The 24,925-nt window shown below is 47.3% G+C and overlaps 1 protein-coding gene across 1 annotated transcript in view; it reads right to left on the bottom strand.

Annotated features, from left to right (window-relative positions):
* The window catches only part of ARIH1 (ariadne RBR E3 ubiquitin protein ligase 1), a 66,959-nt gene that overhangs the window by 2,545 nt on the left and 39,489 nt on the right, over positions 1 to 24,925 (bottom strand). The window contains exons 4-13 of the mRNA XM_051628389.1: positions 23,350 to 23,442; positions 22,941 to 22,996; positions 19,013 to 19,079; positions 17,949 to 18,055; positions 17,400 to 17,442; positions 16,606 to 16,677; positions 5,964 to 6,094; positions 5,809 to 5,866; positions 4,249 to 4,509; positions 2,883 to 2,995 (exon numbers count right to left, since the gene is read on the bottom strand). Coding sequence (XP_051484349.1) covers positions 2,883 to 2,995; positions 4,249 to 4,509; positions 5,809 to 5,866; positions 5,964 to 6,094; positions 16,606 to 16,677; positions 17,400 to 17,442; positions 17,949 to 18,055; positions 19,013 to 19,079; positions 22,941 to 22,996; positions 23,350 to 23,442 — 1,001 coding nt within the window. The remainder of the gene's footprint in view (positions 1 to 2,882; positions 2,996 to 4,248; positions 4,510 to 5,808; positions 5,867 to 5,963; positions 6,095 to 16,605; positions 16,678 to 17,399; positions 17,443 to 17,948; positions 18,056 to 19,012; positions 19,080 to 22,940; positions 22,997 to 23,349; positions 23,443 to 24,925) is intronic.

The raw sequence follows: 24,925 nt of genomic DNA, 5'->3' as shown, positions 1-24,925 counted from the left end.
CTGTCATCTCTGACTTTTCCTCTCCTGCTCTCTCTCCCTCTTCTCCTTCCTAAAATCATTTACTAGTAACACAAGGTCCCACCATGATTTTTCCTCAGGCAGTGCAGCCTGAACATCTGTATTGTGAATTTTGTGAGCTAAATCATTAGCCTTTCTGATCATGCAGCCTGAGATGATAATTGCAGTATCAATATTCCTTACAGAGCTTAATTAATTAAAGCTAGTATTCAAATACAGACCTCGGGTGATGTTTCACCTTAGTCCAATCAAAGGGTATTGGATGGCTGAGAATTTCCTTGGACTGTAATATTTTAACCTCTCCCCCTGGGAGGGCCAGGTCTGAGCCTAAGGATGGATCCAGCCACACCAAGACTCCTCTCTGAGGAGTTTAGAAAGCAACAGGGTCCAGTCTGAACCTCCCTGGGTTGTCCTACCCAGGTAGTGACACAGGGGTAGGGGTGACATCCAGAAATGGACAAAGCTCTCCTCAAACATGGGCTGGCACCTGCTCCCTGAGGCCTGTCAAGACAATTCCAGCTGGGAAAAACCTCAGGAGTGCTAACCCAGCTGTATTCCCCTCCAAAATCCCAGCAGAGCAATCAAGCTGGGTACAAAAAGGGTCCCAGGCCTGGCTGGAGCACAAGTTTTACCTCACATGGCAGCTCCTGGGGCTCAGAGGGTCCCTGCACCCTGCCAGGTCTTCCCACCCACAGTCACCTCAACAGACCCAGCTGCAAACACAGCTGATCCCAGAGTTATGGACAGGCCTGTCAGGATCAATGGTACTGAGGAGAAGTGGTATCATAGGGACTTATCAAAAGGTGCCATGTTCATTTGGGGTGTGTTAGCCAACTAAAAAGATAAAAAAGCAGAGAAATGTTTAAATCCTTGAGATTCCAAGAGCAAATCAGAAAGCAGCAGCAGGCATTTTGGGATCAAACCCCTTCCAGCAGCGATGCCAAATGTACATTATCTCTAGGCACACAGGGGACAGGACATCTCAGAAACAGCTCCCAGGGCTCCACGTGCAGCTCTGTAGCCAGATCACTGTTCTGGAGCAGCCACCCTGGAGAGGGGAAAAACTGGAAGCCAGGAGCTGAAGGCAGAGTTATGGGCTCCTGTTGGGAATTGTGTGGTTCAGCTCAGCCAGGATGGCACCCAAGGGGCTCCTGCAGGTGGGAACTCTGCTCTCTTGGGAACAGCCAAACACCCCTCTGCTTGCTTAGGGAGGGATATCCCAGCAGGAGACCCCAGAGGAAAACTATCCCCAACCCAACACGTGCTCACACATAGGCAGGAATCCCTCACCTTGACCCACAGCCCTAACCCTGCTGCCCTTCTGGGTCTGATCAGAGTGAGATTTATCTGAATAAAAGTGTCCTGGCTCCCTTCCCTGCTCTCAGCTGCTGCACCAGAAATCACTGTACACAAAGTCCCCCTGATTTCCTGAAGCATGTGACAGCAAACGTGCACTTTCTGCTTTCCCAACTTCACTCACTTTGTTGCTAGTGGCAGAAGGTTTCAACCTGTCTTCCAGAAATGTATTTGCAAGCTAAGAGATCCAAACAGCTGAAACTAGATCAGCCAGGAGGTCACTTCCTGTCCCTTCCCAGAGCTCTTTAAACCCACCTGGACAACATCCCTGGTCCCAGTCTTGCATCAATACACCAGAACCAGTACAGAGAGCTCCGTCCAGGACGTGATTAAGACATGACTAAACTAGATAATGAGGGACCTGCACAGGCTTGACAGAGGCATACTTCATTCTCAGAAACATGAAGGCAGGTTTGGGATCCTGTGTTTTCAGGCAATTCAGGCTATATTAGATCTTGATTTCTTCTGGATAGCTGTTATCACTCCTAGAGAGCACCCAGTTTCAGAGGACTTAAGTGAATGAGCAGCTTGAGCCGAGATCCCAACTGATCAGTGGTCTTGAAGGGTAAATCAGAAAATGTCCCAGAAGAGAAGGTCTGATCATCTTCTCCAGTCCCAAACGTGCTGCCAGACTACGGCAGAGTGAGCCACAGGCCACCTCAGTGCCACTTCCACTCCCCAGAGCCCCTCAGTCACCACACCTGCCCACAAGCTAGGAATAACAAACGTAGCGACTTTGGCAAAATGCCTCCAAAGGGTGAGCCCGGAGCCTCTGGCTCATCCTCCCTTCCAGCTTTGTTTTTCCACTGTGCAGAAGCAATTCCTCTGGGACTGGAAAAAGCATTTGGCATCTGTGTCACCTGAACCCCGGCTCTTCCTTTCTCTTCCCCCGTTGGGCAAGTTGCTCTGTCCCTCCTATTTCAGGTGGCTTTTGTACACCCAGTTTTTGCACAAATGGACCCAGCAGATAAACAGAAGAGCTGATTGCTCTAATGGCAACTCAGCCTAAGCCAAAGTTGTCAGCTGGGAACGAAGTCACTCCTTGTTCTTCTCCTCACTCCATAGGTCCTGTCTTGGTCCTGGCCACCCCCATGTGCAGGACCAGCAGCATGCAAAAAGCCATTGCTTTTGGTCCCAACATTTTTCCACAATGGGATTGAATCTTCTAGCTACCATCAGCAGAGCAGACCCAAAGCAGAGCTGGGAACCTCTCCCTGCAGGCTGTCACCTCACCCAAGGGCTGGTCCCAGCAGGAGCACATCAAGATGCTGCCAGCATCTGTGTGAGGGCTTCAGGGCTGGCAGGGGACATGAGAGCTGCTGTCCTCAGATGGCCAAAGACTGGCTGACAATCACAGTGCATGGCAGGAGGCCAAGAGCAAAAAGCTTCCCAGGGACAGGACTCTGGAGAAAACTGAAGCTTGGCAAGCACACATGCCACCACCTGTCACACAGGATGGTGACACAGGTACTTGGGCAGCTTGGAGACAGAGAAAGCAAAACACAAACCTGTACTTGTCCTGTACTTTCTGCTTTATGTCCTGCAGCGAATCTTGGGATATATCTCGCTCAAGGTACCCAGAAAGCACCTCTGTAGCATTCTCTAAGTCTGCTTGGTTATTCTGCAAAGACAAAAATAAAAAAAAGGTATATTTTGAGGTGGAAAGGAAGGGATTGTTTTCCTTCAATCCAACTGAAATTAGCACTGAAACAAAAAGCAGGATTAGATACGTGCTGTGTAACACTGGTACCCTGCTCTGAGCATCAGGATTGAACAACCTGAAATGTCTTTGTTTGATCAGAAGAGAATCTGCATCATCTACCAGCCAGGCTTCTGTCTTCACAAATCTGCAAAATACTGGCAAGCCTAAAAAAATCCTTTCCTTCCTAGTGGTACAGTGTGGTGCAAGACAATCCATCTGCATTCTGTCCCTTGACTATTTATTTTTCCTACCAGCACTAGCAAAGCCTCCACTGACTCCTGGAATGTTCCCAGATGCACCAGAGCAGCTTTCACCAATGCTCAGCAACTCTGTGCCCTTGGCTGAGCACACAGCACAGAAGCATCCTGCTCAGGTTCTGCACAAAGCTCAGCAAAGGACTCTTCTGAATCAAAAGCAGCCAATGCAGTGTCACCTGTGAAGCAGACTGGACCTCCCCATTTAAACCTTCTGGTAGTGCCCTTATAAAAATGCCAACATCAGGGAAAAACAAAATGCCAGATTCAAGCTTTGAACTGGCAAAGGTGGCATAAAGACAGAACCTCAATCACCTTCCTGTTCCTCCTCCAGCAGTGAATCATCATCACAGAATTGTTTGGGTTGGAAGGAACCTTAAAGAACATCTAGATCCAACCCCCTGCATGGGCAGGGACACCTCCCACCAGAACAGGTTGCTCCAAGCCCCATCCAACCTGCCCTTCAACACTGCCAGGGATGAGGCAGCCACAGCTTCCCTGGGCAACCTGGGCCAGGCTCTCACCACCCTCACAGCAAAGAATTCCCTCCTCATGTCTCACCTCAATCTCCCCTCTTCCAGTTTTCATCCGTCCCCCCTTGTCCTCTCACTCCCTGCCCTTGTCCCAGGTCCCTCCCCAGCTTTCCTGGAGCCCCTTCAGGCACTGGAAGGTGCTCTAAGGTCTCCCTGGAGCCTTCTCTTCTCCAGGCTGAACACCCCAACTCTCCGAGCCCGGCTCCAGAGCAGAGCTGCTCCAGCCCTCAGATGTGATACCCAGCAAGGCCTCAAATTTTTCCACAAAAGAACATTAAGACAGATTCACTTTTGCACAGTTGGGAACAAGAGCTTCTCCAAGCCCTAAATCCCTATCTCCATCAGCTTTGTAATCTGAACTCCTGACAACCCCGTTTTCTCCTACCTCAAAGATAATGGACTGATTATTCTTTTTGAGGTAGAAGGCAAAGACGTAAGTGTACATGAGTGTGGCACGACACTGGCAGAGGACGTCGACTGCTTTCTTCAGGAACTGCACCTCGATCCAGGACATGTTGTGCTGCTGCATCTCCTCCATCTTCTGCTTCACCTGAGCATAGAGCTTGTGCTCGAAGCGCAGGCTCTGCATGTGGTTCATGTAGCGGTTGCAGTAGAACAGGTACCTCTGCAGGGCTGCTCTGGATCGCTGCGTTAATTCCCATTAAGGAAAAAGAAAAAAAACCAAAAAAATCATTAAAACAAAGTAACGGCTGCAAGAGAAGTAAACCCTTCTCTCAGGCTCTTCCTGACCCCGAGAACCAGCTTCCTTTCCAAAGGTGTTTCCTGTCCCCTCAGGTTGGCCAGACGTGGATGGCGCCGCGTCGTGCGGCGGCGTTAACCCCGATGTGGTGTGGAGGTGAGAGGCCAGACCCTCCAGCTGGCTGTCCTGCAGGACACTTCCCACCTCAGCTGGGACAGCCTCACTCCCAGCCTTGGAAGTGACTAGAAACACATTGCTAAAGCCTGATCAGTCTTGAATTTCAGCCTCTCCATTCTACTCACAGGATGTAAATGCTTCCAGTGTCACAAGGAAGAGGAGAGGAAGATTTTATTTATTTGTGCTAATAAGGAATTCTAATTAAACAATAACTGTTAAGAGGGCAACCTGAGGTTGCCCAGGCCACACTGATTATAGTGCAGGGGAAAGACACCATGTGCTAAGCCATCCAAGAGAACCAGGATGACTCAATACACAGCCATTAATCTTACTTTCTTCTCACTGACAGATCAGATGGGGGGAAAAAAGGACAACATGGGCATGGTTAAACTTCCAATTTGTGGCTGTACAAAGGTGACACATATCAGCCAAAGTCATCTCTATCATCTGCAGTAGGACAGGCTGCAAAAATACTTGGCTTCTTGGCTATAAGGGTACTTTTGACAGACGCAGGAAATGGATTTCCTCAAGCTGCAGCACACAGCACGCAACCCCTCCCACCAGAGAGGGGTTTGGCTCTGTCCATAGTGACAAAACACTTTCATGTAGCTGCATCCTTGCCCACAATTTCTGCTCTGTCAAACCTCCAAGTATAGTTATTGAAACAGCAGCAGGGTATTCTATTTACAGTCACATGGCCTGCAGTGTTTCAGCACCTCAGGATTTGCATGAAGAACTTTGCAGCAAAGAGCATTTGAGGAAGGATGTGAGGATGATTCCCTCAGACCCACAGCATTCCAGTGACTTCATGGGAAGAGCTGCTATGGAACAGGCAAGGCTGCATGACAGCTGAGTTAACGTGTTGCTTAAACTGGGTTAAAGTGACTTTGAGTGCTTTTTTCTAGCATGAGGCAAGAGTCCAAAGCTGCCAGGGAACTTAACAACTGTCTTTTGGATTTGTACCCAACTCCAGGAAATTCCTCAGAGCTGATTTATAGGTTTACAGCAAGCCCCAAAGCACGCCATAGGGTTGATGATCTCCCTCATCACCAAAGGTTATGGACTCACCTCCTGTGCATCCCTTGCTGCCTTTGCATCATCCTCATTGTAGCGATTACAGTTGTACCTGTAACGGGGACACCGATTCCACACATTTCAGTCCAAACCGATTCCTTGCATCACTGCTTCCTCACAATTCCAGCAAGGCACACTCCTGAACTCACCAGGCAGATCCGTGGGGCTCCCAGGGGCCCAGACACACCCAGCAGAACTCAGCTTTGCAGTTCTGGTTCCGACAGACCATGTGGTTGCAGCCCCCGTCCTTCTCGATGGTGACGTGGCATTTCGGGCATTCCTGTTCCCGGGACAGAGAGCACGGTCAGCAGGGAAACCACAGAACCCTTGTCCAGTTAGAAGGGTTCTTGTGGCACTAGGACATCACACATCAAGTGAAATGCATGGTTTACTTCTTCTCCTTGAACACTGAGACCCTCTTCCAAGTCAGGCCTTAAAATATTTCCACAAGAGGAGCAGAAAGCTAACAACACCTAAGGAACAGCACATTTTTAATATGCTGCTCTCCCAGCAGTACCCTGGGTGGGTGATTTCATCACCTCCTCCAAGATCACAGTAGTAGTGATGGTCTGTTAACAGCCCAGGGAAAGGCATCTCACTTTCCTCACCATCATGTTTTGTCCACCTCCAGCACTCAAACTGGAAGAAGCCCCACAATGAGCTGGTATCATCCCATGATCAAGCCCAGACACCTGCAGTTGTAAAAGCCCATCCAAAAAGGAGCTGAAAACGTGCAAGAATTCAGTGTGCTTCAAAGAAGCTCCTGTCAGCTAAAAAGCCACTTCTCCTCCTGGGGCATTTCCACCTTTCCATTCAGGCCCCTCATGTGACACCTCACTTCAGACTTGACAACAAAAGGCCACCTGAGGATTCCCTTCCAGGTGCAAGGCCTTTGATGAACACCAGGATATCAAGGAGGGGCAGAGCACAGGGAGATGGAGAACAGGGTGGAATCATAGAATCATAGAATCATAGAATCCTAGGGGTTGGAAGGGACCTCGAAAGATCATCTAGTCCAACCCCCCTGCCAGAGCAGGGTCACCTAGAGTACATCACACAGGAAGGCATCCAGGCGGGTTTTGAATGTCTCCAGCGAAGGAGACTCCACAACCTCTCTGGGCAGCCTGTTCCAGTGCTCTGTCACTCTTACAGTAAAAAAATGTTTCCTGATATTCATCTTAAACCTCCTATGCTCCAACTTGTATCCATTACCCCTTGTCCTATCACTGGTCTTCATTGAAAAAAGCTTAACTCCATCGTCTTGACACTCACCCTTTACATATTTGTAAACATTGATGAGGTCCCCCCTCAGTCTCCTTTTCTCCAAACTAAAGAGACCCAGCTCCCTCAGCCTCTCCTCATAAGGGAGATGTTCCACTCCCTTAATCATCCTTGTGGCTCTGCGCTGGACTCTTTCAAGCACTTCCCTGTCCTTCTTGAACTGAGGGGCCCAGAACTGGACACAATATTCCAGATGTGGCCTCACCAATGCAGAATAGAGGGGGAGGAGAACCTCTCTTGACCTACTAACCACACCCTTTCTAATACACCCCAGGATGCCATTGGCCTTCTTAGCCACAAGGGCACATTGCTGGCTCATGGTCATCCTCCTGTCTACCAGGACCCCCAGGTCCCTTTCACCTACACTGCTCTCCAGCAGGTCAGCCCCCAACCTGTACTGGTGCATGGCGTTTTTCTTCCCCAAATGCAAAACTCTACACTTGCTCTTGTTAAACTTCATCAGGTTTTTCCCCGCCCAAGTCTCCAGCCTGTCTAAGTCTCTCTGAATGGCAGCACAGCCTTCTGGTGTGTCAGCCACTCCTCCCAGCTTGGTGTCATCAGCAAACTTGCTGAGGGTACATTCTGTGCCCTCATCCAGGTCGTTGATGAAGATATTGAACAACACCGGTCCCAGTACCGACCCCTGAGGGACTCCACTAGTCACAGGCCTCCAACTAGATTCTACCCCATTGACTACAACTCTCTGACTTCTTCCTTTCAACCAGTTCTTGATCCACCTCACTGCCTGATCATCAAACCCATACTTGATCAACTTATCTACAAGGATGCTGTGGGAGACGGGGAATGTTTATAAAAATGTGGGAATGTTTATAAAAAATGTAATTCTCACACATCAGCAGCAAACAGCCACTTCCTGAAGTGATATTCAACTCACGTGGAGTATTAAAGATTACTTCCATAGTATCCCAGTGAGTACACAAAGCAAGGATATACTCAACTGGCTCTACAGGTGCAGGAAGCCAGTCACAGAATCACAGGGGTTGGAAGGGATCTCTGATGATCATGAGGCCAACCCCCCTACTGCAGCAGGATCACCTAGAGAAGACCCAGATGGGTCTTGAAAGTCTCCAGAGAAGGAGCCTCCACAGCCTCTCTGGGCAGCCTGTCCCAGGGCTCTGTCACCCTCACAGCCAAGAAGTTTCTCCTCATGTTGACGTGGAACTTCCTGTGTTGTCACTTGGTGCCATTTCCCCTCATCCTGTCACAGGCACCACTGAACAGAGACTGGCCCATTCCTGACACCCACCCTGCAGATATTTATGGACATTAATAAGGTCCCTTCTCAGTCTTCTCTTCTCCAGACTAAACAGCCCCAGGTCTCTCAGCCTTTCCTCATATGACAGATGTTTCAGTCCCTTCATCATCCTTGTAGCCTCTGTAGGACTCTCTACAGCACATCCCTGTCCCTCTGGAACTGGGGAGCCCAGAACTGGACACAACACTCCAGATGTGGTCTTACTAGGGCAGAGTAGAGGGGGAGGAGAACCTCCCTTGACCTGCTGGCCACACTGTTCTTAATGCATCCCAAGATCCCTCGTGGCTCTCTTGGCCACAAGGGCACATGGCTGTCCTATGGATAACCTGTTGTCCACCAGGACCCCAAGGTCCTTCTCCATGGGGCTGCTTTCTAGCAGGTCAACCCCTCATCTGTATCAGTGCCTGGTGTTTTTTCTCCCCAAGTGCAGGACTCTACACTTATTCTTGTTGACCCTCACAAGGTTCATCTCTGCCCAGCTCCCCAGTCTGTCTAGATCTCTCTGAATGGCTGCACAGCCTTCAGGTGGACCAGTCCAACTCTCTCCTTCTTCTTGTTCCTATGGCACCTCTTGTGCAGGGACCCAAGGCAGCTGCACAACAGCTGGGCCAAGGAACATACCAGGTTAAAATCAAGCAGCAAGTACAGAGGAAAAAAGAACCCAAATAAAGCCATTTTAGCCTGAACCTGTTCCTCATCCCAGTTCAAACAGCCACACCAGCATTTCTGAAGCTTCTGCAAAAGCCACTTTTAACGACAAGGCAGTAACCAAGAGATCCCAACAAGTCATCCACACTCATCCAAAATCAGCTGCAGCTTTTGGGTCAGAGTTGTATAAAGCCCCCACCCCAGCTAGGAGCACATCTTTATTGGTTGCTAACCAGAGAAGACATCAGGAGCACCACTTCCCAGCCTGGAACTCAGATAAACTCTCACTAAAGGAAGAAGCCAACATGTTCCATCAGTCTGTAACTGCTGCTTCTTGTTAATACAACCAAGGTGTCCCAACTAGTACGACATTTTCATAGGAGTGTCCCCACAGTATTGTAAGAGACAGGACAACACACACCTCAAGAGACAGCTCTGGAGGTGCAGAAGACCAGTGTGGTCTCCAGATGTCAGACGTGGCCATTCCTATAGCAGGGAGGGAGATTTGCAAAGGAGGGAGGTAAGGCAAAGCAGGTCACAGGGGAAATTGTGCCCCATTCTGGAGCCCTCAACACAGGAAGGACATGAAGCTCTTGGAGCAAGTCCAGAGGAGGCCACAAAGATGATCTGAGGGCTGAAGCAGCTCTGCTCTGGAGACAGGCTGGGAAAGTTGGGGTGTTCAGCCTGGAGAAGAGAAGGCTCCAGGGAAACCTTAGAGCACCTTCCAGTGCCTGAAGGGGCTCCAGGAAAGCTGGGGAGGGACTTCAGACAAGGGCAGGGAGGGAGAGGACAAGGGGAGATGGATGAAAACTGGAGGAGGGAGATTGAGGTGAGACATGAAGAAGAAATTCTTGAGTGTGAGGGTGGTGAGACCCTGGAAGAGGCTGCCCAGGGAAGCTGTGGCTGCCCCATCCCTGGCAGTGTTGAAGAGCAGGTTGGATGGGGCTTGGAGCAACCTGGGCTGGTGGGAGGTGTCCCTGCCCATGCAGGGGGTTGGATCTAGATGTTCTTTAAGGTCCCTTCCAATCAAAACCATTCTATGATTCTATGAAAAGGGGCAAGGGGGAAGACACAAGGGACTGCAGCTTCTTTTTGGCCAGCACAACTTTAGTGCTTTCAGCTCGTTTCGCTTCCTGATGATGGCAAACTTGTAGACCTGAGCACTAATGAAAATCAAGGCTCGTCACAGCAGCCTGACCCAACTTGCTTCCAGCTGGGGGGCTGAACAGGACACCATTCCCTTCCAACCTAAAGAATATCTTTATTTTGCTGTCCCCTGCAATGGTAGAGCACTCCATTGGAGTTCCACCATCCTTTCCTCCTCCTCAAAGTCCTACTTCAGTCCTGCTATCTGATCCTGAAGGGCAAGAGTTAAGGACTGGGCAGAAACTGCTGACATCCCACACAACAAGCAAGGTCTTCCTGAGCAAGGGTGTAGCCATTCCTTTGAAAGCAGCTGGTGCCTTTGTCCAGGACTTGTATGGAAATCTCTGTCCTGCTCAGCCAAGAAAGGCACCACTCCCATCCCAGCAACAGGTCACAATCCTGGACTTTGGTTCAGGGGTGTTTTTTGGCTGGGTCTTTCTCTGATAGGCTCAAGCACCAAGGAAGCACATAAGGGGAATTTTCCAGCCCTGATTTACTTCCCCTCACAGAACTGTCACGGTTGGAAAAGACCTCCAAGATCACTAATTCCAACCATCAACCCAGAAAAAGCCACCCTGCCATCTAGAACATGTCCTGAAGTGCCTCATTTACACATATTTAAAATACCTCCAGGGATGGTGACTCCACCAACCTCCCCAGCAGCCTGTCCCAGGGCCTGACCACTCAGGGAAGAATCTCTCCCTAATCTCCGGTCTAATCTTCCCCTGCCACAACTTCAGGCCATTTTCTCTGGTCATAGTTATTTTCCTGGGAGAAGAGGCCAATGCTCACCTCCCTACAACCTCACCTGTGTTTGCCCTACAAAGAGTAGCTGTACTACAACGAGAGCAAAAGAAGCTGAGCAGCTTCCTTGCAGGCCTTCTGAGGGGGATAGCATCAAGATGTCCTCTTGGGCCACCCATAGGATGGATACTCAGCCAGGTAAGCTTGTTCCAAATTAGGCAATCAATGCAGTTCTGTGATTTTCAGAGTCAAAAACCAGCTTCCTTTGAGCACCCAGTGCAGTATCTATTTCCCTCTTCCAGGCTGCAATCCTCCCTCTTCCAATCCTGCACCAAAACCTCAGGACCCAAGTTCAGGTTTATCCCACCAGCATCCTTCACACCTGTGAAGATCCTGGCTCATCAACCAGAGCACAGGTTGATAACATGCATGAGCAGAGGCAACTGTCACATCAGGACACAGCTCAAACACCGAACCTGGGGCATGCAAGACCAGCAGTTTTCAGGTGAAGATGGTGGTTGCAGAGCTGTGTGGTTTCTTCCAAACATCTCATCTGATGAGGCACCAACACCTTGTGTTGCCTCAGTGCAAGACACAGCTAATCTCAACAAACAGCTGCAGCCATCACTCCTGCTTAGGGAAATCCCACAACTGGAAAAAGAAACAGTTCCCAGATGACCTACAAGCCAGAGAGGTGCAACGAGGCACACCCACACCACAAGGATGTGGGGTCATCCTCATCCACAGCCAGGCTCAATGAGAAGCACTGAAATTCTGCTCTCCTGCCTTTGAGACCAAGCTCCTGGTGTCTCAACAGCACATGTGCCAAGGGCTTCCAGCCCTGTGATGCAAACCAGAACACAAAACCCTAATTACAGCCCTCACAGTACAGGCAATGCCACCCTCTTCCAGCCTTTGTACGCCTGTCAAGCAAAGCACAAAGATGACAGATAACACAGATGCGTGAAGTCATGTAAAAACGGAGTATTATAAAAAACCTTAAGGACAAGCCATGAGGAGAACATGCTAAATAAATGCTGAACATCAGTGGAAAGAAAAAAAAAACAGCAACTACTCAAGCCACCAACGCAACGAGTGGGAGAGATTTATAGATTAAGGAGGCCAGGGAAGGAGGATCTCAATTGAGAATTACGGCTACGCAGCAACATATTAGCCAGCAAATCACACCACTAAACCAGCAGATTCCTCTGCACGTTATCTGCCAGGCCACGATGCAGTGGTGACCTCACTAACGTTGTTCCCCTCCAAACAATCCCGTGGTGTGCTTACATGCTGCACCTGGAAACAAAAGCCTGGGTAAACCTGGCAGAGGAGAACAATGCCCATTTTGTCGTAAAAGGCTGCGTGTACACAAAACACCATCAACCTCAGCTGCTGTTTGTGAACAGGAGGCTAAATAGAAATGTTATTTCTCATTTCAGGGCAGGTGAAACGGTTTAGTCCTCTCCAGAACTCCTGGAGGCAACTGGTGTGCATCAGCACCCCAGCCATGTTCACAGCCACCTATAACCTATCCCATCAAAAAAGAGTCCTCAACCAGCATGGGGATTTCTTAACGCATTTCAACAAAATCCCAAAACGCTGAAGTCCATGATGGTTGGCACAAAGGAGTTCACCCTGACAACGTGGAGAGTCATCGAGCAAAGCAGGACATCTTAAACATTCATCTGAGAGGAAAATATAACACTGATATCTTGGGAAAGATGCTGTTCACAGTTTTGGCATGAAATTGAGCTGGTGAGAAATGAAAGAGCAAAGTTCTCTGCTGATGCCCGGGAAGGATCTCACAGGCTGCCAGAACTTCCACGCATTAGAACAAGTGTAGGACTTCCAGAAAGTACAGAGGGAGAGCATGTTCAGACATTAAAAAGTGACCTGAAAAGGAACAGAACTGGGCTTGTGCCATTTTATCTCTCTTAGAGGAGAAAAACGACCAATAGCTTTTTTGGAGGAAGAAAATCTGCCTGGTTTATACATCAGACATTCAAGTCCTGTCTAGCCCTAAAGCTAACGAGGTGGTGACATGCCAGGAGCCAAAAGCAGTAAGGCAGGGGCATTTTTAGTATCAGATCAACTTTCATTAAAACCAATTTAGCTTCAATTAAAAAAAAACAGTGCCTTGGATGAAGACCAGCACCTTCACCATCTCTATTCTGCCTTCAGTCTTCTAAGATACTGAAAATTAACATCACAAACTCAGGTGCAAAACAGGTTTCCCTGCTCCTTTTAGCCCCTTCCAGGCAGTCTTGGTTCACCTTAAGAGCCCAAAATAAATGCACAAATCCAAGTTCTCCCTATTTTTTACTTCTTTGAAGGCCCACCTTACAGAAGTACCTGATCTATGTGGTTTCTTTGTTCCCAAAGCCACACAAACCAAACAATACCCAAAACCTGTCTAGTTTATTCAAGAAAGAAACTATTTTTGAACCAAATTTGTACGAAGACAGAGAGAAAGAAACATGCAACACCCTGGACTATTCAATCCTTCTCTACAAGATGACTGAGAATTACAGGCATTTGAAAGAACTTGTATTGCCTTATCTCAAGTTTAAATTAATTTAGTTAAGGTACTTTCACCTACAAGTCCAGCTGAAGTAAAAGGACATCAACTCCAGAACACTCTCTGCTACATCTTTTGTATAAGGATAAAAAAATTCAGTGCAGGTCTCCTAAGTGCAAATAAAGTGACTGTAAAATAATAAAATAAATTATCCAGGAAACCACAGAACTTGCTACTCAAATGTCTTTTTTTTTTCCATTCAGACCATTCTACATAATTCATCAAAAAATGCAGAGAAACCACTCAGCTGGGCTGCACTTTCCTATTCTCTCATACAACAATTGCCTAATTGTCCTTTCCTATTCTGTCTCCCAGGGCAAGCTGGGACAGATGTACCTCAAATTCTTCTTGCCCACATTTCAAGCCCACATTCCAGGAGGACTGGCATTTCTCCCTTACACCTTCATTTTGCTACGACAGGAAGGTTTCTTCCCTGTGTGGAGACCACGTGGGTTAGCACTGCAGTGCAAGCATCAAGCTTAGAGGACCTGAGAAGGCACTTTTCAAAAGCTGGGAACAGCAATGGAGGACACAGTAGCAACTGTATTACTAGGAGAGTTTCTCCTGCTGGAAACAGGGAATTTTGCACTGGTACCTGATCCAATTCCCTTCTAGGTTCTTACAAATGAAGAAATTCAGCATGGAATTTGGGCTCTGACTTGCAGGCACTGAGGCAAAGAGCTGTGAAGGCACAAACCATCAATCCCCAAACACAACTTCCCCATTTTCCTGCTACAAGAAGTACAGGGAGAGTAAGGACAGACAGACATGCACTCCAACTCTGCAGTCCCTATCCCAGCATCACTGCAGCCTCACACTATGGCCAGAGAGGATTTTCCTTGGTCCCTCCCTGAGCAGCAGGCCTGTGGCTGTCAGACAGGCACTGGGTTCCTCTGTGCCCAAGGGCCAGCAGACAACTGAGACCAGGGGAGGTTCTCCAGAGGCTGCAAAGCTCTGACTGCAGATGTTCCACCAGCCCACAGAGCTTGTGCTTCACCCTCCCAGCAGGATGAAGTTCCCACCTTCCACACCTCTGGTGCCCACAAGAAGCCAGGGATCATTAGGAGGGGTGGGTCACATTTCCTGCCAACTTTCCCCTCAATTTAATCTAGTGTCAGTTTGGAGAGAGAAGAATTGTGATGTTGTCCTTCAGTTAATTCAATTGCTATGGATACCATAAGACTCCAGGACAGTTAATTTCTCAACATTAATTTCTTCCTGTTGCTGCTGTACAACCTGGGCTCCAAAGTATTTCCTTGCTGTAGGAGCATCTCCTATGGTATTAGAGGAAGTAGCTTAGACAGGGATGTTCAAGGGCAACAGCTTTTCTGCTGCTGACACCAGACTGCAGGAACTAAGGGATAAGGCTGGGCTGACGCCAGCACGTCTGGGCCACGCTCATTTCCTGTCCTCATCGTCCTCTGGATGGGTGTTCCCCACAAAAAAATCTTCTTAGTTGTTCTATACTACTTCTGACAGTCCAAACTCTGCTTTAAGTACCAGCCCAAACACTAGCACGGCTCCTACCTGGCAAGGTCTAGATTCTGGCAGAGAAGTAAAACAGAGAGGACCATCTTTATAGAAGTGTTTCTGCCCATGCTCAGATCTGTGGGCCAGCTTGCAGAAACCCTCATCATCTTGCCTGAAAGACAGCTAAGGAGCTGCCTGTTTCCAGCAGCCAGCAGGAGTGGCATGATATTCGTGTTTGGTTTACAGTCACACCTATCCATGTGTCCCTTTCAGCCTTCTAGAGGAGCATAGAATCCAGTCATGGAAAGCTTTAACAGTGGATCATAATGAAACTCAGCAAGGAGAGCTCAGATCCTGGTCTTCAGCAGCATGTGTTGGGGCAGGTAGAAGGCCAACAGACCTACAGCCATCAACAGCATCACACCCCTGGGGGCAGCAGCAGCACCTGGTCTGGCTCCCAAGGGCTTTGTCACAGGCAAACCAGGACTGCAAGGCAGGCAAAGCAGGGCTGTGCCCTTTCTGAGGTCTCAAGTATTTGCTACCCAAGGCTAAAAGCAGCTTCCCATGTGCTTACACTCAGCCCTTTCCAGCTACCTGGCTACCCCTGCTTCAAGCTTCATACAGGCAACGCCTGAAGACCAAACAAACTCTGAGCAAATTTGGCTGAGTTCTTGAGTCACAAGACATCTCCAAACACAGGCACCTTAGAAAATGCCAAGCTCACCTTCCTGAGCCATGTTCAGCCTCCAAGCAGGGACCACACAAGTCTCAGCTCACAGAACAGGAAGCAGCAACCAGGGATGCACGATTCCAACCCAACTGGAACTGTGCATTTCAGCCTGATGGGTGTTTCTGCTTTCACCACAATGCAACATTCCAGCTCAATGAAAAACACACTGCCAGCCCCAGAAAGCAGCAGCCTCTGCTGCAAACAATCCCATTAACCAGTTACACAACCCTGCTAAGAAAACAAAGCAGCCATTTCCTCACACCCTCCCCACCTTCTTCCACCCTCCAGGCAGTGAGACCAGGGTCTGCTCCCCAAGCCCTGATGGCATCTGCTGCTTTTGTTTTCCTGCCACCCTGCCAACCTCTCTTTTAATTCATCCCAAATGGAGCAAATGCTGCAATTTCAGGCAAAGATGGGCTAGCTGGAACAAAGACATTTACATAATAAAATCTTAACAGCTGGGCTGCCAGTCTCTATCTGGAGTCCTGCCCAGTGGAAATGAACACCTCCTCCAGAGGCCAGCCCAGGGGATTTAAAGGCAGATGTAAATTATCACAGCCAAACCGAGCCACGGGTGGTGTTAACATGCTTCACACATTGGAGGGAGGCACTCATTTGCTCAGGGAGGCCATCAGTGCCAGACAGGAGCCCAAAGACTTAAGAACTTGAGCTTCCTTTGGGCCTCAGATTAACTCTTTGTTCCAAGAGCAAACTGCTGAACCTGAAGATCCTCTCCTGATTCAAGGCAGTAGCACCTATTTGCTCTTCAAAAAAGAGTACTTCAGTGTACTGTGGATTTTAAGGCTTGCTCTTAACTGATGACACACAACAGAAAGAATAATCCTAATACAGAGAAATTCAGCTGTCATTCTTTTCATCTGGGAAATCCACATATGACACAAGAAAAACCCTCACCTTCGTGTTTGCTGCAATCCAATTGGAAGTTTCACTGTCATCATCACACTTCTTAATCCACTTCTTTAACCACTGTTAGACAAAAGGAGACAGAAGAGAGTTTCATTTAAATGTAGGGACTGCAAATGCTCCCAAGACAGCTGCTTACATGAAAGGTTACACAACCACATGGGAAGATGGGGTGTTGCTGCTGGAAAGCAGTGAGAACAGCAACTAATGTAGTTGCAGCCATTTTCTGCAGCACCGTCCTGACCCACAATCACTCAGCACAAACACTTCAGCAATGAGCTTGCAGTTCTCAAGTTCAACCAGCACAAATTTCACATGGGACTCTAAAATAATAAAGATGTTACAAGAGTGATCTGCCAAAACTGCAGTCAGGCCCTCTGTGATGGCTGGCTGCATATCAAGCCAGATTAACTCCTTCAGTAGGACAAATCACCAGGTTGGTGGAGCATGAAACACCTACAGAAATGCCCAGTCCAGGAATGCTTGTTGTCAAGTGAAGCATTCCCTCCTGAAGCACCTTCATTCCTCTTCAGAGTCACTGCTGCAACAGCCTCCTCCTCCCTCCAGACATCTCCCTATCTTGCTGAGCCACTGCTACTTCCCGAAGTCCAACCTGGAGGCATCCTAAAGGCATCCAGTATGATTTTGCTGACTCTGCTCACACTATGATCTACTACACTTCTTGATGTGAACAGCCACAAAGCTCGTGCTTAATTTCTACCTGCCTTGTAAGTTGACTTCAGACTTCAAGTCATGCATTTAGGAAATAACCTGGAGATGCTCACCTTGCATTTCACAGGATCATGCCAGTTTTCACCGCAGTTAAAGCTGAAAGTGAAAGGGAAAATAAGTAAATGGGGCAGATGAATATGCTTTTATTTAACTAGGTTAACACTGTGGGAGTTTTCTTCTGGGTTGTTCTGATGAAAGACCAAATCCAGTCCCAAGGAAACATTACACATGCCAAAAAACACCCCCTCACATCCCTCAGCAGCCACTTCAGATGAGTATGTATCTGAATACACTTTGATTGTCTACAGTGCCTTCAGTCAAGAACCTCACCTGCTCTGAAACCACTCAGCTGAAGGGCATCTCAGAGAAACCTAGATCTGTCTCCATGTCAAATGAGGCCCATGACTTAGAGCAACAACTACACAGTGACAAGACCTTGCAACCAGCTCTACCTAATCCTGGCCCACCATCTGAAGCCCACCCCACGCTCCCCACACCATCCAAACCACATCCCAATAGAAAGACTGACAGAACACATGCTGATACACTCCCAAGGTGGTAAGTGAAAAGCAACACCCACATCCTTCACTTGACTCCCTTACCAAAACTGACGTCCACACTTGCAGCGAACGGGTTTAGCATCAGGATATTGGACTTTGACAACGTGGTGGCAATCTGGGGCAGGACACCATTTTAACAGTCGATTACACTGCGAAATAAAGCAGAACAAAACTCCATAACAGAGAAAGGATGATGCCTGTGCAAGGACTGTACCCACCCTTCACCCCCTCTTCATCCTTCAGAGACCTCCAGTCTCAGTCCCTCCTGTCTTACCATTCCTCTTTAACGAGGGATGGTTCTTCCATCCCAGCATCTACTTTCTTTCTACTGAAAGCAAAGCAGAAACACAACTGTCAACTCTTCACTGTCAAATGGCCTCTTAGGAGAGACCAGGGGCACCAGCACTACTGTTGACCTCACAGCTCAACCAGAGAAAGCTGAAGAGGAAGCTAAGAAGCTTCCCACTGAGAGAGGCATCTACCCAGCACTGCCCCAGCCTTGCTGAGCCTCTGCTCACACTGTGCACACTGGCTGTTCACAAGCACCACTTCCCAACACCCCTTGAACACCATCTCATTGCCTGCTCCTACTGTACTGCAGCCAGAAAGGGGCTGCACTGCTAGACTTCTGTCAGTCCCCCAGTCTGCAAGATGTGCTGAGCTCCAGTGTTGCATTATAAGAAAAAAACCACCACCAAACCCCACTGAACACATCTCTGCAAACAAAGAGAGAAAGCCTGGTCCCAGTAACAACATACTCAGCTCTGGAGAGAATCTGAACACATACAATTGGGAAACTGGGACAGTGGAAAGCTATTAGTATTCTGCTAAAAGTAATATTGCAGCTTTACTTCCAATGGCACCTGTTTGCTACCTCTAGGTCTTTTGTCCTGCAAAAGTATTTTTTTAGTATTTTCTACAACTGTACCTGTGACTAAACAGGCAATAAAATCACCCCTGCAAAGCCTCTAACCTACAGTCACACTTGATTAGAGAATATGCAAAAAACCTGCTCTACAGTTACAAACAAGCCTCACTTCTCTGGTTTGGTACACATGCAAGGAAAAACAACCTCAAAGCCATAAAAATTTCAAATAAAAACTCACCTCTACAAAACTATTTGTTATTAAATGCTGGTACTTTAATTTAACCTTGGAATCTGTGATCAGACGCCTGTGGAAAGGGAAGAAACAATAATTCTTGTAGTAGAAAACTCATCTTTTCCATACACAGCCAGTAAGTTCAGACAGAAATTATTTTGATTCTTCTTTCTATGCTTCTAGTTTTCTGTACTTACCTGTTCTCTAGTTACTTACTGTATTACATTACTATGAAATCTACAACTACTGTATTTAACTTTCAATATTAGCTTCAGGATCACACAGAAAGCTCACACAGTTAAAAAGAAATTAACTTCCTCGTGTGGGATTTTTATTTAAAAAAAAAAAAAACACCCCTTTCCTGAAGAGCCCAAGGAACAGCAAATAATTCCATTTACATCACACATATTTTGTGGCAAATCCCTTTAAAAAGCTCCAGAACAACTGTTGTGAGGTTATTAACTTTGGTAGATCTATTGCTGTCTGGGTTTCTATGGAATGCTACAGCTTCAGTTTAAAAGTTAATGAGGTTTTTAATCTATTTACCATAAAACCAATGTTTATTTAAATTCAGCATCATAGGGAGTGTATACAACATTAACTTTAAATTAAGTCAGCCAGCTTGGAAGCAGGAGGGAAAAATCCAGACAGGAATCCCTTACAAGCATGGTCACCACATGGTCACCATGGACACACTGACCCAGCTGGCACTGCAGACTGACCAGCCTGGATAAGTTTAACAATTTTATTATGTATTGCTGAACACTTACATAAAAGTTTTTCAGTTATGATTGAAGTATCTTCTGCATATATATTTATATATAAGCTGAACTAATACACACTGTGGCATTTCTGTTTTAAAATCCACCTGTGGACTACAGCTTTTTACAGGCCATATAGCATATAAATATTAAAATTAATGGATTCTCCACATTGATGATTCAATGCTGCATAAATCCCAGCCCAGAGCAGTCTGGGGAGCTCCTCAACAAATAACTTGCTGGTTATTACATAACCTGGGCACATGGCACCCAAATTTCCAGTGCTAAAAGAAAACAAATCAGCTGACAAAGCATCTCATCAGACCTATGTCCATGGCAAGCCTGCAATTTTGGAATGAAACTTACCAAAGAATGAAAAAAAACTATTTGAACTTAGAATATGAATTATAAATCCCACTTTCTTAGTCCATACCCAAGCTTCTAGGCATAATACATGTCACTTTAAAAATATAGTGTATTAGGTGTATGTATGGGGAAGTGGGATTGCAATGGAGAGGAATGCCAGAGCTACCCAGTGCCCACAGAACACACAAAGCCCTGGGTTTTGCTGACCAAACTGCCCATCATCACTCCATGTTTGGAAGAGCATCAAGCCCTGAATATTATTGTCTTTTGACAAACAATAAAGGAAACTAGACAAACGAAGAGAGGAAAGCACTCCCAGTGCCCATTAACCCCCCTTTGGGGTACATTCCTCTGAGAGCCAAGCTGTAAATGAAGCCAACCACGCTGGAGAATCCAGGCTGGAAAAGCAAACTGCCTGCAAAAGCAACTTGATCCCTGCTGGCAGCTCAGTTCAGAACAACACATCTCAAAACTTCATCCAAAGATGGCAGCAAACCTTTATCAGACCCTAAGTTTTAAACTTTTTGCTCCATTTTGCTAATGCAAACTCCTCAGAGGCCCATCAGTGGGATCAGCAAAACGCACACCATGTGAGATGCCAAATGCCCTCCCAGAGGCATTACTCCAGGCCCTCACTACACTCTGACCTGATGCACAAGCCTTGGCATTTGCAATTCTGCAAGGGAAGATTTAAAATGAGGCAGAGCTCCATCAGACTTCCACACAGGAACCCAAAACCCATCCCAGTGGGTCGATTCTCAGAAGTTACTCCCAGCCTGCAGCCACCCAGGAGCAGAAAGGCAGCCTGCCCAGCTTCTTAATGAAACCAACATCTCTGCTTGGAGCTTAAAGCAATTCCCAGCAGCATTAGCCAGGGAGAAACAGGGATACAACCACATTACCCTCAGCCAGTTTGAGGAGCTGAAAGGGACTCTCTCCAACCTTCCCACCGAAGCTCAACAGGAAGAAGGAAAGTGGACAATGAGCTAGCTAAGTACTCACAAATCCAGGCAAGTCATCTGAATTGCTAAGTCTGGACTTGGATGGAGAGAATTCAACTTGGAGATGTGCTGCCTTGCTGAGGGCAAGTACTGAGGAGAGAGCAAGTTTGTCACTTGGCCTGTCTTTGATTTGCTGATGGATAAAGAAATTAGTGTGCATGTAAAGACACCTCAGTCTTAGGTTCCTACGGCTTCAAAACCTAGAGCTGGAGACTCTAGTCTCTAGTAAAAGATCTAAAAAGAAAAAAAATAAAGACATGGAAGGGGGTGCAGATTCCAGTTGGAATTACTTGTATTTATGCCATTTCATAAGATTACCACAGTTGGCCATCTTTGCTTTTAAAGGAAGGCATTAGACTTTGGCTAAAAAACTGTGCCTGTCTTCCCCAGACATTCCAGGTATCCCATGCAAGATCGGGGAGGTGGGTTTTTACCTCCATAAAATGTTTCTAGTTTTACTTGGACAAAGAGAACTTGTTTGCTTTATCATCTAGATACCATTTTACTATCACAGGCCCTAGAGATCTCTGCCATTTCAGGGGGCTGGGGGGGGGGAATCCCACAGCACGTGGTATGAGCTGCAGGCTGCACAGCTTCACCCCAGTGTTGTGGTTTTCTGTGCCACAAAAGCCAGGGCATGAAGGAGGAGGACAGTCAGCCCTACTGCTAACACCAAGCAACTGAAACCAAAGCAACAAAAGTCAGCACTGTTCTCCTCACCTTCCATCCCTTCCTTGCTCCTGCTCCCACCCCACTTCAATATTGCAGCTGCTCAACTTCACATGCTCTGTTTGAACAGCTTGTTCCAACTGTCGCAATCAAGAAACCACTCAAGAAATGTCCTGCTGAGAGCATATGACACCACAGGTTGAGTTCAGACTTCAGCAAACAAAAATCTCCATCAAGTCAGTCAAGATATGATGCCAACTTCAGTTCAGTTTCCACCCACTGAACTCTTCAAGCCACCCCACAACAGAGCACAAAAAAACTTGGGCTACTCCCACTTCTCTCCAGCCCACAGCGATGACTAACACGGAGCCACTAACATGGGCAAGATGGGAAACCACTGGTCTGAAAGCCACTGATATAAACCCAGCACATTAATATCAATGAGTGAGTCAGACTTCAGGAAGGAAGGAAGAAGGTAAGAGAATGAGCTCCTATTTGGATGCTTTTTAGCATGAAGAATTAAAATGAACTTAATCAAGGCTGAGAATGATGAGGGATGTTACTCATGCAGTAACATCAGCCAACAGCAAAGAGAGGGAAGCTCAGGGAATTCACTGCTCCTCCATGAGCAGTCATCCTACAGCTGGGCAACTTCATCAAGTGACACAGGCTGACATACCAGCTTCATCAAATCCTATGTTTGAGGGCCAATTGCTTCCTATCAGAGGGCACAAAACACACCCCACATCAGAATCTACACAGGACTTCTCTGACTCACATTTTAACTATAGCTACAGGACTTGGTGAACCAGTAGGTTGACTTAGGTAGGAAGTCCTAAATTCTTACCTAAATCAAAGGAAACAAAGGATTTGGAAAGGCTGGCTGGTGTTTATTCTGCTGTCATGCTGACCAAATTGGTCAAAGAGCCTTTCCTCCAAGTACTGTGGCACAGGTTTTTCAGAGCTAAACAGGAAGTTAGGAGATGTCAGTACCAAAATAGGCCACTCAGGACTGACCTCTCTGCTGCCTTAAGGCCTCCATGCAGGTTTTTTATAAGCCAGTACATTTGACTAACACATGAGGAACAAAATGGAAAGAGAGAGGAAAGCCAAGAGGTAGCAGCTCATTATACTTACATAACTGTATTGTCATCAACTAAGATATCACAGCCATGAGCAGGGCATGAAATGGTCTGAAAAAACAAAAGGTCATAAAAAGAACAGTGTTTATCCTATTTTTGCAGCACAAAAGAATTCCAAGGCAACAGACTTCACTGCAGCCCACAGCAAAAATAGCACACTGGCTCTAGCATCACACCCCAGATGTGCCACTGTGCACAGCACCATCCCTCCCACCCAGAACAAAGAGCCAGGCACCAACTCCAGGTAGTTCCCTTCAGTTTCACCTGTGGCAAAGGCTGCAGCCTCCAAAGCTTTGGTTTTTTATGCTCTTACTGTTTTGTTTTTTTCTAACTTCAGTGGGGAATAATTCTCCCCTTCCTCTGCAACACACAGAAGTCCCAGGGTGGGGCAGTTGTCATTTTACCTGTCCCATGCCTTCCTCCATTATTTTGGTAGTTAAATATTCGCTCCAGCACTGCATACAGAACTTGTGTCCACACTCTAGGCCAGTAAAGTACTGCAAGGACAAAGAACACAAGACATTGAATCATTTTACCACATGGATTCACCCAGTCACTTCACCCTCCTTGCAGGTTATCACATCTCTCACCCCCCACCACACTTGAGACACAACTATTTCTTTTGCATCATCACCCCCAGAGCCACTGGGTTCAGCTACAGTCATGCTTCCAAAGGCAGACTTTCATCCCCAAGCCCAGCAGCAAGGGAAGGTGTGGCTGACATTTCCATCTTGCCTGCCTGTTTACACTGATCCTCACCTTGAGGAGGCCATGCAGAGCCCAGCATGGCCCTCTCCTTGTGCTGCTCCTGCAAACAAGTGAAATAAATGCACCACCACCAAACAGGTCACAGTTAGAAGATGAAATGGAGACTTCTTTCCTCCTGCTTTTCCCTCTTGGCTTGCTACCACATGTGGGTGCTGCCCAAAAGTCCCAGAACATGCACAGGCTCTAATTTAGCTCCCTCTTGCATAGGAAACAGCAGGGGATGAGCAAGCAGAGTGCACTGCTGAGGGAGCACCAAGCAACACAACTACAAAGAACTGTCTGCACTTATGCCTCTAATGTGCATGCATCCAATTTGCCAGCTTGCTTGGTGAACTTCCCCCTGAAACCCAGATGCTCATCAGATTAAGATAAAGACCCTAATTGGCAGGTGTAAATGACTAATAAAATTCAGTAATGATCAGCTGTTGCTGATCACCTACACGGAGTATCTCATGGTACCACCAGGGACTGAATGGTAACACAAGAGGTGGAGAAGCAAACACTGCTGAGAAAAAAAACAAAATTACATTACTTTTCTCAGTTCATCCTAAAGTTAGTGCACAACCAGAGCCAGGGGCAAAGGCAAACTACATATAAAACAGGCCACTCATACCACTGTGCAGGCTGCCATTTGATGCCTTAGCTTTTCAAATCATCTTACTCTCAGCCAATAAACCAAGAGCTGCACCCTGAGATACCATCAACTTGTATGAAACTCCATCAATTAAAGACACCTGGTCTCTGCTGAGCAGCCCAGAACAGCAGCAGGATGCTGTTAACTCTGAAAAGGAGAGTCCATTTTAAAGGAAACAATCTTCTAACCAGAAATTCTTTCTTGACCATTAGAGACTCAATACTAGTGTCCACTTGCCTGGCACTCCTGCCATCAAGGCTGGGACAGGTTGGAACCTGAGGCTTGGGAATACCCAGCCTTGCCTGCTGGAGAGCACTTCCCAGGAGCAGCAAGGGGGTTAAACCTGACCTGACCAGTCAGCAAGGAGACAAGTGAGCTGAGCATCTGACTCTTTTCCAAGTAAAAGTAGAGATCCCCACCCAAATCTTTCCTTTCTTTGGAAAAGAAATCAGGGTGTTGTGTCCTGTCAGCAACAAGGCTCAAGGAGAGAGGCAGACAACTACAGGACCAAGGTACACCAACTCCAAGGCTGAAAAAAATCACTTCCAGCTTCTGACCTGCTACTAAGCCAGTTAACA

Source organism: Apus apus, chromosome 10 (assembly GCF_020740795.1).
Source record: "Apus apus isolate bApuApu2 chromosome 10, bApuApu2.pri.cur, whole genome shotgun sequence".
In the NCBI taxonomy this organism is placed as follows: domain Eukaryota; kingdom Metazoa; phylum Chordata; class Aves; order Apodiformes; family Apodidae; genus Apus; species Apus apus.
The sequence above is the reverse complement of the archived record's forward strand: the minus strand, read 5'-3'. Positions and strand labels throughout refer to the sequence as shown.